At 43.6% G+C, this 17,800-nt stretch overlaps 1 protein-coding gene across 1 annotated transcript; it reads left to right on the top strand.

Moving 5' to 3' along the window:
• The first annotated feature begins 4,167 nt into the window (after positions 1–4,167).
• On the top strand, positions 4,168–5,208 carry LOC122024964 (protein MODIFYING WALL LIGNIN-1-like). The gene is made up of 3 exons (XM_042583704.1): positions 4,168–4,529; positions 4,607–4,791; positions 4,874–5,208. Exons 1-3 carry the CDS (start codon positions 4,419–4,421, stop codon positions 5,145–5,147), a joined length of 570 nt encoding a protein of 189 aa, XP_042439638.1. The 5' UTR covers positions 4,168–4,418; the 3' UTR covers positions 5,148–5,208.
• The last annotated feature ends 12,592 nt before the right edge of the window (positions 5,209–17,800 follow it).

Genomic DNA, 17,800 nt, shown 5'->3' with positions numbered 1-17,800 from the left:
TTTAAAAGAAAATAAACTTACTGGTCCAAATTATATTGATTGGAAACGAAACTTGGACATTGTCTTAATTGCTGAAGAATACAAGTTCGTACTTCTTGAGGTCTGTCCTAGCGTGTCTGATAAGGATTCTAGTGAAGAGGACATAGAGAGACATAGGAAAGGGTCAAGGCAGATGAGATGGTGCGATGTTACATTTTGGTTTCTATGTCAAATGTGCTGCAACATCAGCATCAGACCCTACCCACTGCCTATGACATGATGCTCAATCTCAAGGAACTCTTCGGACACCAGACTCGGGCTGCCAGATAGGAGGCCATGAGAAACTTAATGACGACCACCATGACTGAGGGGACACCCGTAAGGGATCATATCCTCAAGATCTCGAAGTCGCAGTGGTAGCAGCAGATGGTCCTTTTCTTTTTCCCCTGTGGATGGTTAGATTTCCTAGATTTACAAAGATTCTTAAACCGTCTTACCATCATTACCATTTCCTCGTCTTCGAGAGAAGACTCCAACTCAAGTACGAAGGAGCCCAAGACGAACCTGAGTCGGAGTCTTCTCTCGAAGACGAGGAAATGGTAATGATGGTAAGACGGTTTAAGAATCTTTGTAAATCTAGGAAATCTAACCATCCACAGGGGAAAAAGAAAAGGACCATCCGCTGCTACCACTGCGACGAAGAATGACACGTCAAGGACAACTGCCCTAAGCTAAAGAACAAGGACAAGGATAAAGGTAAGAAGCCTGTCCAAAAGCGCAAGGCCCTAAAAGCGACGTGGGACGAAACGTCGTCCGAATCGAAAGTCGAGGTGTTCTCCGGGCTTGCATTAATGGCGAGTCATCAAGACGGCGACTGCGATTCAAGCTCTTCCGAAAATGAGCATCGATAAAGGGCGAGTTATGTCGGAAGAAAGCAGCACTTCAGGGGGAGACACGGACAACGAGATCGACAAGGTAAGTCAGGTACGATCTCTTCCTCCCGATAAACTCTTTAAATTTGTTAAATTGTTAACAAAAGACTGCTGCAAATTAGAAAAAGAAAATAAAAGTTTAAAAGTAATACTAGCTAAATCTTGTCCTCTAGAAGATTTAGATAAATCAAAATTAGAAAATAAAAAATTAAAATCAAAAAATAATAATTTGAAAATGCAAATAGATGGTCTAAAAAATCATGCATGTTCAAATAAAACATATTTTAGAAAATACAACAATTTAAATTGGTACTTTCGATATCATAAGGGACAAATTAGAAATATTTCAAAGAAAAATGTCCCTAAGAAATTATTATTGATGGACTTGGGTTGGATGTTCGGGTCGAACATAGGAAGCCCAAGTCTATCAGGAGGCCTAAACCAATTCCTCCTCTAGGTCCCTGTTGTAGCCTCTATATAAAGTCTCGCATCCACCCATCCACAACTTTGTTTTGGTTTGGTTTTTTCTTACCTTCCTAGGGCCGACGGCAAGGCTATAAAAGGAGTAGGTGGTGGCCCCAAAAACCTAATTTTCCCACAATTCTCTTCTCTCCTCCTAGGGCCGACGACACACATCCTCCTCCTTGTGGCCAGTGCCCCTCACCTCCTCCCTCCTTGTGGCCGGCGCCCCTCCCCTCCTCCTTGCTTAGGGTCGGCGCCCCCTCCTCCTTGCTTAGGGTCGGTGCCCCCTTCTCCCTTAGTGGGCGGCGGCTTGAAGAAGAGGAAGAAAAATAAGAAGAGAAGAAGGTGTCCCATCCTAGAGCTTTCCTTGGTGGCCGACAGTTTGGAAGAGAAGAAGGAAAGGGTGATTTTGTCTTGGTAGATCGTCACCCACACGACGTCCAAGAAAAAGAGAGAAATACGGCAGAAGATCAAGAGGTCTTTAGCTACATAGGAAAGGTACAACTAGTTTTTTAATTCCATTGTGTAATTAGTTAGTTTTCTTTGTATTATTTTTGGAATACCAACACAAGAAGCTAGCGATCTTGTACTTCGATCAAGGTGTGCTTTGATCCGTTAAGAACTTGCTTGATTGATCAAACACATGTTTGATTGAACATGTGAGTTGCTAGGAAAAGTTCTGTACTTGTACAATTTTTGTACAGGGAAATTTAAACAGAATGGAATTCCAACCCCTTCAACCTCCTTATATAGGAGCTCAGACCAATGGACATCGTTAATGATCGTTTAATTATCATTATTTGTCAGCTGTGTAACGCCAACGTTTCACTTGGTTGCATTAATCTTACTTCAATGCATCTGTTATACAAGCAGCAAAAATGTTTACGTGGTAAAATGTTGGTTGTTCCGCTTAGGTAAATTTTGCCCCGATCAGTTCGGCATTCGGTGCACGCAAGTCGTGCCCTCACACGAGTCAACATGGTTCGGTACAATTCGGGTCCTGCATTTACACCCCCCCTGCGCACCCATGCATGAGAGAGAGTCTCTCCCCATGCATTTGTTCACATCCTCAATGCATGTCAATCAATATAAACTAACCAATATGCCAAGAAACTCCCATTGTGGGACTAAAGTCTCATTCACAATAGTTCTTCTATCATCTTCCACCTCTTCTTTATTCACACATATTCAACAGAAAGATGAGGAACTGAGTTTGAATACGAAACTAACTCTAGGGTCAGTCGGCTATATGTTGGGATCACGTCCAAGAGAAGTGAGGAATTGAGTCTGAATGCCCAATCGACTTTGGGACTGCGAGACTATATGCTGGGAGTCATGCCCAGGAGAATTGAGGAACTAAGTTTGGATACCCGACCGATTTTGGGATTGGGTAGATATATGCTAGGAGTCGACCCAGGAGAAGTGAGGAACTAAGTTTGAATGTCCTACCGGCTCTGAGGCCGGGCAAGCTACATGCTGAGAGTCACGCCAAAGAGAAGTGAGGAACTAAGTCTGGATGCCCGACCGACTCTAGGGTTGGGCGGATATATGTTGGGAGTCGTGCTCAAGAGAAGTTAGGAACCTAGTCTCGATGCTCGACCGACTCTGGAGCTGAACGGATATATGCTGGGAGTCGCGCTTAGGAGAAGTGAAGAACTGAGTCTGGATGCCCGACCGACTTTGGGGCCTAGTGGTTTTACGATGGGAGTCGCATCCAAGAGAAGTGGGAAGCTAAGCCACGTATGTCCGACCGATTCTAGGGCCGCCCGAGTTTATGTTAGAAGATTTGCCCATGAGAAGTAGGAAGTTGAGCCTCATATATCGGGCCGGTTCTAGGGCAGCCCAGATTTTTGTTGGAAGCCTTATCCATGAAAAACGACGAGCTGAACCCCGTATGTTCGGAAGGCTCTAGGGTCGCCCGACTTTATACTGAGATCTTTGCCATGAGATCGATTATGATCCCCTTCAAATAAGGATTAAGAAGCGGCGAGCTAAACCCCGTATGTCCGGCCAACTCTAGGGCCACCCGAATTTATACTGGGATCCCTACCATAAGATTGTCATTCCATCTTTATTTTGAACGCCATATCATTTTGGTCGTTAACTACCAAATCATTTTAATTATCTATCCACATTACCTTTACGACCACTTATAACACACCCTATGATATTGATACAAGTCTTGTATCATCAAATTGTAACCATTGACTGCACTCAAACGTTTAATCATGTTACCAAATCTCATGAGGTGTTGTTATCATGAGGTCTGGGGTTCGAATCTCGGTAAAAATCGAGATAAATGTCTCCCTTATGTGCTAGTCATTATTCCAAAGATTAGTAGTCGTTCGTAATTTATCTTCTCCGTATTAGTCCTAAGACGAATTGATGAAAACACTAAAAAAATACGTATTCATTTTTTACCACCAGATTACCAAATCTCACACAAATTGAATAGTTACGTTCTTACCATTACCATTGTAGTGACACAAATAATTTATTCATAAACTTGTTATTCAGAATATATTTATTCCCGGCGATCTTTAGACAATTTATATGGAATAACCTTTTGGTTCTATTGACTCTTCTTACTTTTAATATAATGGGTAAACTATACAAGACTGGCAGCTCGAGGAATAGTCAAACACTTCTAGATGGGTTTTTGTCCTATTCTAAGCCTCGATACTCGCTGCTTTTTGCTTCTCTTCGAGTCATTGAATTCTTATAATGCATTTCTACGTCGACGATATCGTTGCCATTTAATTCTTTGCTTGTTTTTGTCAATGGAAGGATCCAATTGCATTATTTTTTGGAAATTGAGGCTGTATCTTTTGAAGAAGACGACTGGCACTCGAGGAGCACGCAACGCCATCACTCCTGCCCGAGATAGAGGAATAACTAGGGGCGGCTCACGCGCGAGGTCCGCCTAAGGATTCCAGTTTCCGGGACGCTTCCTTTTCCAAGTCAACGCTACAGACTCGCCCGTGCCGACTCGATATCCGCAAGCAGAGCGATGCTTCATTTGACAATCAAGGAACCTGAGTAATAATGGAACGACGATACCGAGGCGACGAGAAGCTGCCTTTGTGCGCCGCCGTCGTAGTTCTAGGAGTCGCTTCTTCCGCCTGCTGCATCGCCGCCGAGTTCAGCAGAGTGAAGGTAAAGTAGGACGGAACAGAAAAGAAAAAAAATTTGAATGTTTCAAAAGCAGCGTTTGATTTGGATTCAAATGGAAGGAGGAGGACATGAAGCTGGACGGAAGCCTGTGCTCTCTGCCGCGCAGCCGTGCGTTTGGGCTGGGCGTTGCCGCGCTCGTTTGCCTCTCCACTGCCCAGGTCGTCGGAACCGCCGTGGCTCTGTCCACCGACAAGAAGGCAAGCGGCGTCCGAATGATCTCCGTCGCCCTTCTACTTCCCTCGTGGTATATACACATCGATATATAGTGCGGGTTTAATTACATGTTGAGTCGACTGACAGATGCGATACTGGGGAATTACGAACAGGGCAGCCTACGGTCTGGCGGCGGTCCTGTTGGCCACCGCGTCGAGCATGAGCGGCGAGCAGCCGTACGGGAAAGGCTGGATGAACGGCGATTGCTACATAGTGCACGACGGCGTTTATGCTGGCGCGGCAGCGCTCGCCGTCCTCGTCGTGTTTCTCACGCTCGCCGTCGGCTTTGCGGTGGCCGCGTCGGGGGATCGCCGGAGGCCGGGTGGGGAAGGATGCGGCCCCCAACTGAAAGGGCCCGGGGTCGTGGAAAAGGGGTTTGACTTGTGAATTGTGTTCCCATATCGAAGTCAAAAATAGTTAAAATATTGACAACACGCAGACAATTTTATGCAGAATTTATTTATCAAAATATTCTTTATTAATTTTTTCTTTTACCCGAACTAAATTGAGAAAAAAACTAAAATCTTCCTCATCTCGGGGCTCTTCTATGTCACCTTATGTGAACCGAAAGGGAGAGAAATTACAAAGATTTCACTTAGTGCAGTGATAAGGTTAGATGACATTTGATGTAGTTTACATACATTGAGAATAGATCCACATACAAATATCGTTAATTTGTCGGCTCGTGAGTGCGTTTACATATATGTCACTAGTGATGGGGCACATGGGCGGAGCTAGCATTGGCCCAGTGAGGGCAGTTGCCCACACTGGGCCAGATAAAGCTCTACCCATGTGCCTCAAAAATCTATTTTCTCATCAATTTTATGTCCATCATTTAGAAAATTACAATTTTTCTAGGCATCATCTTGACCATCCGTTTAACTAATATTTCCATGTGTTTGATTTTTGATATTTAATTAGTCGATGCCATAAGTTATAAATTTAAACATGACATTAATATTTTTGGTATCATTTTTTTTTTGTTTTACAAATAATTTTTTTTAATGTCATTATATTGATATATAATTAATTAAACTTATTAAATTGATTTAATTTTTTTACCCTAAACCTAAACTTCTTGTTCATTTCCTTACCTCTCTACACTAAACAAGGAATTCTTCTCTAAGGTAATTTTAAACAGAAAAAAAGTTATGTTTGACCAATGCGATACTATCGTTCGTGCTACCTGTTGAGGTAGTAGTTATGTGACATAGAGGTCACATATTCGAATTTCAAAAATAACTTCCTATAAAGTAGGAAAAGATTATATACAATAGACTCTTTCTCAGGACCCTGGATTGACGAGAGTTTCTTACACGAGATCATCCTTATTAATTATATCATATTTGTTGCCTACCCTAAATCTAGATCCTAGCTCCGCCCCTGATGGGGCAGCTGCTCAACTAATAGCGGACTCTATTTACAATAGGTCTGATATAGACCCGACCCCGGGCCGGGTCTGGCCCGGACCCGGCCCGGGTCTGGCCCGGACCCGGCCCGGGCCCGTAACCGGGTCAACAGGCCGGTTGCCCGTTGACCCGGTTCGCCAAGTTGCCGGGCCGGTTCCGGTTCATTGGGTGTAAAAACCGGCGAACCGCCGGTTAACCGGCGGGTTGAACCGGCGGTTCAGCCGCAAAAATTATTATTATTATTTTTTTAAACGGCTTGAACCGCCGGTTAACCGGCGGTTCATAGCGGTTCGTAGCCGTTGGGAGGGTTTTTTAGGTATTTTTTTTCAACGGTTAGGATCATTTGACCGTTTTTTGATCAATGGCTATGATTTAGTGTCAGTTACTATCAAAACTCTATAAATAGAGAGCTTATTTCATCATTTTTCACACACATCTTCTCTACTCTTAATCTCATTTTCATATTCTCTAATCTCTACACGCTTTCGTTTTCAATTTTCAATTACAATGGAAGGAGGTCGCGGAGGTGCATCATCTCGAGCTCGGAAGGGAAAGCAAATAATGAATCCGCGGGAGGAGGACCCCAACATTCAATCCACCGATGATGAGATCGAGCATCTTCCGAATCCGACACCAGACACACAAGGAAGTACCGATGCAATTACTTCTAAGGTTCGGGAACTTCCTCCTCTAAAGTCTTCTATTTTTGCTAAACATTTTGAGAAGGTCACTCTTCCGTCGGGAGAAATGCGTGCAAAATGTAAGCACTGCAATGCTTCCTACAAATTCCAAGCCGGCGGTGGCTATGGGTCGTTGAAACGACATGCAGAAATGAAGCACCCGACGGAATATGGACTCGACCGTTCTCAAACACAATTATCAAGATTTTCTTCAACTAGCGGTAGTACCGATTCCGGTTTATTTTTATATTCGGATAATAAATTAAGAGAATCATTAGCTAAATTTGTTTCCGTAGAACATCTTTCTTTTAGTTTTGGATCTAAATGCACATTTGAAGATTTTTGTAAAGAATCTCTTAATCCATGTGCTAAACGTGTTCCTAGGACTACACTTACTCGTACAATTTAAAAATTACTAAAACAAGGAAAAAAGAATTTAATTGATGAATTTAGTAAATTAGATAATAAAATTTCTTTATGTTCCGATATTTGGAGTGATCATTGGCAAACACATTCGTATATGAGTGTGACTTGCCATTGGATCGATAACTCTTGGAACCTCCAAAAAAAGATTATTAGCTTATAGAGTTTTTGATGAATCACATAATGCTCATAATATCACACAATTATTATGTTTAATTTTAGAAGAATATGGTTTAACTCATAAAATATTTTCAATATCATTAGATAATGCTAGTTCTAATACCGCTTGTATAGATGATCTAAAATTTGTTTGTCAACCTATTATTGGAGGTTTATTTTTTCATATTCGTTGTGTATGCCATGTTTTAAATTTATGTGTTCAAGATGGTTTAAAAATTTTAGAAAGTTATATTAAACCAATTAAAATTGTAATTTCTTATTTATGGTCTCATCCATCTATAATGAAACAATGGGGTAGGTTTTGTAAAATTAATGGAATGAGACCTAAAAAATTTCCACGTGATGTACCAACACGTTGGAATTCAACATACCAATTATTACAAGATTCATTTCAATATAAAGAATTATTATGTTCATTTTTTGCACAAAACATTAATACTAATATATATTTATTTTCACAACAATGGAATATTTGTAGTAGTATTTGTGAATTTTAAAAGTATTTATGATGCAACCGAACAACTTTCCGGTGTTTATTATCCCACTGCTCAATTAGTTTTAGAAAATTTTTCTAATATAGTATTAGTTTTAAATGAACATATTAATAATGAATCTTTATCTCCTTGCATCTTAGCTATGAAAACTAAATGGGAAAAATATTTTTATTTAATTCCTGAAATTTATTTAATTGCATTTGCTTTAGATCCTAGATTTAAATTAGAAGTTTTACAAGAAATGTTAACTTTATATTATGATGCTTTAATTCCAATTAAAGATTCTTCTTCCCCTGATCCAGCTAATATTATATATAATGTTAGAATTTATTTATATGATATTTATAATCAATATTATGCAAAATATGGAACACAAATTAATATTTCTGAAATTCAACAAACTACTAGTAGTAATTTAAAACTTACAAAAGCACAACTCTTATTAAAAGAACGGACAAAACGTCCACGGGGATCCTCAAGTTCCACACAGGAACTTGAGAATTATTTTACGACTTATTTTGATTTTAATGAAGCAGATAGTGAAAACTTCGATATCTTAAAGTGGTGGTCACAGAAGGCTCAAAGCTTTCCCGTTCTCTCCGTGATCGCAAAAGAAATTTTAGCTTGTCCAGTGTCAACTGTTGCTGTGGAGCAGACGTTCAGTGCCGGCGGCAACATATTAGATGAACGACGATCAACTTTGTCTCCCGACTCATTGGAAGCCCAAGCATTACTGGACGATTGGACCAGAGCGGAGAAAAGAATCCAAGGAATGCAACTTTCAGATGACTAAGTTGAAGATTTTGATACTGAAGGAACAAATACGACAGGAAGAGGAAATGGAAATGAATGAAAATGTAAAAGGATACAAATGTAAAAGAACTACGTGGGCTTTGATTCCCCTTAAGGGATACGTAGGCAACTTAAATAAGTGCAAGCCCTTTTTTAAATAAATTTTAATTTCTAATTTTTAATGTTTAATGTTTAATGTTTAATTTTTATTTTTTTTTAACATATTAATCTTGAACCGTGACGAACCGTGACGAACCGTGACGAACCGTGAACCGAACCGTGAACTGGCGGTTCTGAACCGTGAACCGTAACCGTCTTGGGCGGTTAAGGTTAAGGGTCGACCTGTCTGGAACCGTCGAACCGGCGATTCCGAACCATCAAACCGTCGATTCCGAACCGTGGTCAGGTCTAGTCTGATATCTTCTTTGCAACTTGCAAGCTAGTTAAGATATCTCTAGTTTTTCCTCTTCAATCTTTGTTTTTTTTAACCTTTGATCTTGATCAGCTCCGGTCCTTCTACAGAGGAGGTCCGGGGTGGAAAAAAAAAATGTCTAAAATAAAACTCAAGATCCCAATTACATACCTAAAAAGATAAAAGTAAAAGATAATATCAAAAGATTCTGAAATATGAATTTGAGTCCAACTATTCAACGCCCTAATTACATGCTTATAATATATAATACTAAAAAAAAAAATTGAACCCTCTCAAATCATGGGCTCAGGGTCATCGTCTAGTATCGCCCTCCTCCAGGACCGGCCCTGATCTTGGTTCATATAAATGGAAAGACGAGGTTGATATTTTAGAATAAATATTACTTAATTTAGTGATTTGGACAATAAAATAACTAATTTAGGAATTTAAAAATTCTCACTATATAATAGGAAAACATTTAAGAAAATCTGGATTTAAATGGATGAATATTCTGAAACTTAACTTAGAATGCTCCATGTCTATAAATAAATAAATCTGATAAATTAATAAATTAATTGAATATCATCCGTTTGCAATCAAAGCGACACACAAATTGAAACGGAATATAAAAGCTTTTCAATCTTAAGTGCCTTTCTTAGATGTGGACACCAGATAAATTAATTGAATAATCATCTAGTGATAAAATATGAAGTTATCACCTTAGTGACGTCTTCAAGATGATCTTACAACCTTAGTGACGTCTTCAAGATGATCTTACACATTTTAAAGGCACTATAAAAATATGAAGTTATCACCTTAGTGATGTCTTCAAGATCATCTTACACATTTTAAAGGCACTATACCTGAGATAAATTTTGGGACAAATTTATAAAAAAAAATTTATCACAAAAATTTTTGGGATGAATTTTGTGATGAAAAAATTTTCATCCCAAAATTCTCATTGCCATTCGCGAAAATAACTACTTTTACGACGAATATTTTTTTGTTGTAAAATTTAGGATGAATTCGGTGATGAAATTGACAACGAATTGGAATTTCGTCACCAAATTCATCGTCAATTCTGTAACAAAAATAATATTTATCGTAAAATTGTCATAGTTAACTCTACAATAAAAATAATTTTTGCGACGAATATTATTTTACAATAATATTCGTCTCAGGAACTGATGATCTGGGGTTTATCCCGCCATGCGCCTATGACATGTGTACCTGCATGAACCTCCCTCCATATCCGTGGGGCCGACACTAGGAGGACCGCTAAGGTAGCAGATCTACCTTTGTATACAATAAGATTAAATAACACATCCTAATTAATATTATCACATCCGATTTAACATATATACACATCCATTAATATTTGAAATCAATTTTATAATAATACAAATCTAAAGTTCTCAAAATGTTATATTCTTCAAGACTTCAAGAAGTCATAAAGTCCAATACTCCTAGAAGTTAAATAAGTTATTTTTTCAAAATAAACTATACATACATCAACTCATCTTCTTTTTTCACAAAGACTTTCTTCCCGTCAAATCTTCTTTTCTTGCATAAAAACAAACAAACAAACTAACTAGATCATTTCTAACAAGAAAGATAATTACTTAAATTATAAAGATAGAGTGATATTAGAGGTTGGTGACCAGCTTGAATGTCAATGTGTATGTCTTGCTACTTAAAAATAATGTAGCACAATGAATTTGAATGCATTTGTCACCAATCTGTTATTTTTTCTGCCCTTATAGTTCATATACAATGAAACGTCAATTGTTTTAATTGATAACTATTGCATTAAGGATTGAAGGAATTAATTTTTTGTTCTCAAGTAAGGAATGCTTTTAGCATACTTTGAACCAAGGGTGTTTTCAAACCATCATTCTACTCTGCAATCCTTGCCAAGCACTACTATGCTTGCAAGTCCTGCATTTCAACACCTTCCTCTCCACTAGCTACAAGTATCCTAAATATGATATAACCTATTTCATCATATTAAATTGTAACTACAAGTATCCTAAATATGATATAACCTATTTCATCATATTAAATTGTAACTACAAGTATCTTAAATATGATATAGCCTATTTCATCATATTAAATTGTAACTACAAGTATCCTAAATATGATACAACCTATTTCACCACATAAAATTATAATTACAAGTATCTTAAATATGATACAACCTGATTCTGTCCGAGAGTCGAGGCGATGGATGTTGGGGGTGTGGTGCTCCTGTTGACTGTTGGTGGATTCTGAGTCAAAGAGACTTGCAATCACAACAGCGTCAGTACCGAGCCAAGGAGGGGTTCCCCGGCGATGACCCTCCGATGCTCAAGTTAGTCACCGACGATGTAGAAGAAGCGAGGAAACAAAGTAGCAGAGTAACAGTAGCTACAGTAAAGATTATGCATACCTCCGTCGAAGCTTGGAGACATTTATATAGGGCTCCGGGGAAGCGCATACACGCTCCTCGAGGCATACAGCTTATCAAAGCTTCCCTTGAAAAGATATGTCAAGAAAGCGTATTTGGCGCCATACCTCAATGACCCGAGCATATCTTTGATATGACAGTGCAAGCTTTCATCGTACGATCCTCTGCCTGTCCATGCCGCTAACCACGCCGCTTGTAGGTGGCACGAGTTCCCACGAGAATATTGGCTGATCCTCCTTTTGTCTGTTAGTGGGTCGAGCGGGATGACCGCTCGACCAGCCCTTAACCGTTCAGGTGGTCTAGCCCTTTGTGCGAGCGGAGTGGCTACTCGGCCAACATTCCGCTATCAGAGCTCTGTTGTCGTGTTACGATTCTTTTTCACCGATTTCGAGGTTTGATGCAAGTCTGAGCGAGCTGGCCGCTCGGCGTATGTCGTGTTTTGAGCGTCGAAAGCTCGGTGTCTGGCCGAGCTATGGTGATATCTGATAGGTACTTCTTTGTCTCGGTCGGGCGAGTAAGTTGTCCGACCGGCCAGCGACACAAGGATGTTGACCGCCTAGACTTTGACTTCCATCATGGTCATGACCCCCTGAGGGGTGGGCCCTTATCACTGGATCACATGCCTCCCCCTCAAGTCTAGTCGAAGGAGGCTGCAAGTCCGACTGATTGAACAAAAAGAAGTATTGAGATTGGTTGATCGGCCGTCATATTGGTAGAACTTCGATCGGTTCATCAAACAGTACCGGTCGGCCCTGACACCGACCCTTGTAGCCAATCGACGCTCCAAGCATTTACACTTGGGCTTTCTCCTTCAATGCCGTCGGACGCGTGCGGTCAATGCTGACATCACCAGAATCTCTTCGAAATTCGTGTAGATCACCCCCATTAAGGTCGAGCATGCGCCCATTAAATGTAAACCAGTAAGGGAATGCCATGCGTCATTGCCGCAGCCGCAGCCGCCGCCTACCTGAGGCGACAGGCTCTGATGAGACGCTTGGCGGTTTGAATTCTACGGCTGGATCTGCGTCTTGGATTTCATGCCCTAAATCAGACGGCTCTGCTCAGCCGAGCCGAGGTCTTATAACGTCGCAACGCTGCCCTCTCCTTTACCTTTGCATTCTGCGATCAGTGTTCCGGTGATCCCTGTGCGATCCATTGCTCCAGCGATTCCTGTGCAATCAGTTGCTTCGGCGACTTCCCTTCTTCTCCTGTGGCAACATTTTCTGCTCTTTGTAATCTCTCTTCGATCTTCTTGTAGTTCTTTCGGATCTTCGCCTCTTTCTCATGTTCATAACACTTTCTGTCAATCTTTACTTCTATCGAAATCCTGTTCTTGTTCTCCGACCATGGCTAGCTCTTCTCGGCTGTCTGACCCCGCTCTTGGTCTCTGGTACAGTACCATGGAGATCAGATTTGATGCAGGCGACGCCGAGAACCTTAGGAATGTCTTTGAGATCCCCTCTGACCATAACATAATCCTGGCCTCCTCGTCCGATCGGCCTAATGATCTGTCAATCGACACTATTTATCTTTTTCGAGACCAATTTGTGGTCGGTCTCCAATTCCCGATCCACCCTTTCATCATCGAAGTCTGTAACTATTTCCGCGTCCCCCTTTCGTAACTCGTAGCGAACTCTTTCTGTTTGCTATGCGGCGTTATAGTTTTGTTTCGGCCGCACAACATTCCCTTGACCCCTCCTTAACCTTCCATTACTTTTACTACCCCAAGCAGTCCGAACTAGGAACCTTCCTCTTTCAATCTCGGGTCGGTCTAGTGTTTTTCGATAAAATACCAACCTCCAACAAATGCTGGAAGGAGTACTTCTTCTTCTCACATCCCTCACAATGCTGACCTGGTTGACCAAGTCTGAGTCTTGGTTTGGGTTCCGAAGTATGACAAGTGCAAGGTTGATTCACGCAGCGATAATGTTGGCCGGCCAGAAGTTTGACATCCATAAGTTGCTGCTGGAAGGTGTCATGTATATCTTCGGCCTGAGTCTAATCCGATCCCGACTCCCGCACGGCTTAGGTAAGAAACTTCTTGATTCTCTCCTTTGAGTCTAACTAATTTCCTCTTTTCCTTTTGCAGCCCAAATCATGATGCGACCACGGGTGACCAGCTACAGTAAGCTGAAGGATGCTGAGGTCGAGGCGGTCACTGCCAAGGAGTTGGCGAGCCTCGGCTTAGCGTCGGTCGGCTCCCACGAGGGCACGCCTACTGGTGAGACGCCTGCTGTGGGCGAAGGAACCACTGACCAGACGGTCGGTATTAAAGCGATTGGTGACCCGCTCTCAACACCTAAAGCGCCGCCCACAACTCAAACCGGAGGCTCCGAGTCTTCTGGTGATGAAGTACTACTCACTAGGTGCAAGAGGTGCCGTACGGACAATCCACTCCGCTCTACCACCTCGGCTGTAGGGGTCACCGAGCGGGTCAGCGCCTCTTCTCTTGCAATCCTTCTGGCCATGATGGAGGTTACTTCATCTGACCGAACCTCGTCGTTGTTCGAGTTGCCACCGGAGGCCCTTGTCGCCCAGCCGATCGCCTCTCTACCGTCGACCCGAACCCAACGGAGACCACTGCGGTCCAGGATCGATCCTGCATCTGCTGCCGCTCCTTCCTGTCCGGTGGTCTCCTCCTCATCGGACCCGAGCGGCCGGTGATCGATGACAGCGACCCTTAACCTTCCAACAGAGGACTACCTTGAGCAGTGTGCCCGTCCGAACATCCCCGAGCATAAGATTCTGATCCGCGCGCCACTTGCTGGTATTTAGGAGGAAGCGAGGACCTGAGCGACAACGATGTCACCAGGGGCGCTCGGCAACAACCACTTGTAGATGTCCACCGAGGTACGTATTTCATCAACAATTCATAATTTACCTTCGATCGGCGCTTAACATTTGCCATCTGCAGTACTGGGTGGAGAGCATGGCCATGTGCTAGCGACTAACTTTTGTGGAGGATGAGCTGAAGAAGCTCAAGATCTCGGGCGACGCCTCTTCCTCCCAGGGGCCATCGGTCGCCGAGTTAAAGGCCGATCTGGAGAAGGCCCAGAAGATTCTTTGAGGCTGAGCAGAGGAAGTCCGCCGACAAGGCAGTCCGGCTGTGATCAAGCGGGACTGCCGCTCGGCTAGAGGAGCTACTCTGAAGGGGCAGCATAAGGAGGCTGAGGACGCTCTGGAGGGCTCCCGCTTAGCTCTGGTGACCTACCGGGAAGCCGAGCCGACTAGGTTCGAAGCGATGAAGAAGGCGTACCTTCGCTCGGACTAGTTTACCGATAATGTTGTCCAGCGGATCATCTGCGTCTTCGAGTTGGTGATCGACGGGACACTCCAGCAGCTTAAGAAGGACGACCACCTTCCTCCCGAGACGATGGACAACATCGTCAGTCATAACAAACTGAACGACTCGATGTTTATGATTATATAGAGTGAGGCTGAGCGTCTATCTTGTAAAAGTTCTTTTTTGAAGTCTCCTTGTTTGTACGCCGATCGATGTTTCTTAAATGAACTATCTACCCTCTCGGCGGGCTTTTTCTTTGAAATGTTCCTCATTTGTTTGCATGTCTAGTCCTGATCCTCCCGTTCGGCCATAACTATTGTCTATACTATTTATGATCTCAATTTTAAGGTCACCGCTCAACTGTCGATGGAGACAGGGGTTTAATGTCGCCGCTTGATGATTTGACGAAGACTTGTGTTTAAGGTCGCCGCTCGACCGTCGATGGAGATAGGGGTTTAACGTCACCGCTCGACGATTTGACGAAGTCATGGGTTTAAGGTCTCCGCTCGACCATTGATGGAGACTTGGGTTTAACGTCGCCGCTCGACGATTTGCCGAAGTCGTGGGTTTAAGGTCGCTGCTCGACCATCGATGGAGATAGGGGTTTAACATCGCCGCTCGACGATTTGATGGAGACTTGGGTTTAAGGTCGTCACTCGACCGTTGATGGAGACAGGGGTTTAACATCGCCGCTCAACGATTTGATGGAGACTTGAGCTTAAGGTCGCCGCTCGACTGTCGATGAAGACAGGGGTTTAACGTCACTGCTCAACGATTTGACGAAGACTTGGATTTAAGGTCGTCGCTCGACCGTCGATGGAGACAGAGGTTTAATGTCGTCGCTCGACGATTTGATGAAGACTTGGATTTAAGGTCGCCGCTTGATCGTCGATGGAGACAGGGGTTTAACGTCGCCGCTCGATGATTTGATGAAGTCGTGGTTTTAAGGTCGTCGCTCGACCGTCGATGGAGACAGGGGTTTAACATCGCCGCTCGACCATTTGCCGAAGTCGTGGGTTTAAGGTCGTCGCTCAACCGTCGATGGAGACAGGGGTTTAACGTCATCGCTCGACGATTTGACGGAGACTTGGGTTTAAGGTCGCCGCTCGACCGTCGATGAAGACAGGGGTTTAACGTCACCTCTCGATGATTTGTTGTGCCGTTAGACACAGAGTTTAGAATTTGAATCCTTTATTTTTGCCCTGCATGCAAGGAGCACAAGGATAAAAAGATACATTGATTACTACATCGGCGCACCTCTCACCCGGTTCGGTAAGGCTGGAGATGTTTCACGCTCCATGCCGCTCCAGTTGTCGTTCGTCCCCATCTTCTAAGTAATAGGCGCCCGAACGGGGCTTCTCCACGACCTTGAAGGGTCCAGCCCACAGGGCTTCTAGCTTGGTGACGTCGCCGACCGACTTTACTTTCTTCCATACCAAATCGCTGACCTGGAACGACTTTAGGATCACCCTCCGATTGTAGTTCTGCTTCATCCTCTGGTGGCAGGCCATCAACCGGATAGCAGCTTTTGCATGCGCTTCGTCCACCAAGTCCAGCTCTAGAAGCCTCTGCTCGGCGTTATCCTCGCTATAGTGTTGCACCTGGTCGATTCAACTCCGACTTCGACGGGGACGATTGCTTCGCCGCTATACACCAGGTGAAAAGGAGTTGCCCCGGTCCCTTCCTTAGGAGTCATGCGGAGCGCCCACAGTATGTTGGGGAGCTCATCGACCCAGCTACCTCCCATATGATTGAGTCAAGCGCATAGGACTCGGAGGATTTCCCGATTGGTGACCTCTGCTTGCCCGTTGCTCTGAGGGTAGGCTACTGAAGTGAAGGCTTACTAAATGTCATATCCTCCGCACCATTCTTTGAGTCTCAGACCGGCAAACTGCCTCCCTTTATCCAAGATGAGCCGGCGCAGGATACTGAATCGACAGATGATATGTTGCCAGATGAACTTCATGATCATCTGCTTGGTTATTATTGCCAACGGCTCGGTTTCGATCCATTTGGAGAAGTAATCTACTGCGACGAGCAGGAACTTCCATTGGTCTGTTGCCATGGGAAATGACTCAACAATGTCCATGCCTCACTGGTCGAACGGGCAAGAGGCCGTGGACGCCTTCATCTCCTCAGTTGGTTGGTGTGAGAGACTATGGTACTTCTGGCAAGACAGACAGGTGGCCATCGTCCGGGCGGCATCCTCTTGGACAGCCAGAAGTATCCAGCCAATAGAATCTTTCTTGCCAGTGTGCGTCCGCCCGGATGCCTCCCGCATGACCCTTGATGTACCTCTCGCAGTATGCAATCGGCGTCCTCCGATCCTACACATTTAAGCAGAGGCCTAGAGAAGGCCTTCTTGTAGAGCTGATCCCCAATCAGGGTGAACCTACTGGCTCTCCTCCTCAATATGCGAGCCTCCTCTGGATTGGACGGTGCAGCTCCTGACCGCAAGAATTCCACTAGAGCCGTTCTCCAGTCATTTGGAAAGGTAGTTACTCCATTCGATCAACATGAGCCACTAAAGATACCTGCTCGATCGGTTGTGCTATGACGATCGGCGATAACGAATTGGCTAGTTTGGCTAGCTCGTCCGCAGCTTGGTTTTTCGATCGAGGGATTTTATATATGACGACCTCCCAAAAGTTGGCCTTTAGTTTTTCAAAGGCTTTGACGTAGAGCTTGAGTCGCGCACTACTTATCTCAAATGTCCCGGTCAGCTACTAAGTGGCCAATTGAGAGTCTGAATGGATGAGGACCTTGATGGCTCCAACGTGTCGGGCAGCTTGTAGGTCGACTATGAGTGCATCGTACGTGGCTTCATTATTCGTGGCTCTGTAATCCAACTGTACAGAAAGCTGCATTTGCTCCTCGTGGAGTGAGATAAGCAATATGCCTACCCCGCTGCCCTGCCGAGT

The sequence above is a fragment of the Zingiber officinale genome, chromosome 9B (genome assembly GCF_018446385.1).
Source record: "Zingiber officinale cultivar Zhangliang chromosome 9B, Zo_v1.1, whole genome shotgun sequence".
Taxonomy (NCBI): Eukaryota; Viridiplantae; Streptophyta; class Magnoliopsida; order Zingiberales; family Zingiberaceae; genus Zingiber; species Zingiber officinale.
Note: the sequence above shows the minus strand (reverse complement) of the source record. Positions and strands in the feature narration are given on the sequence as shown.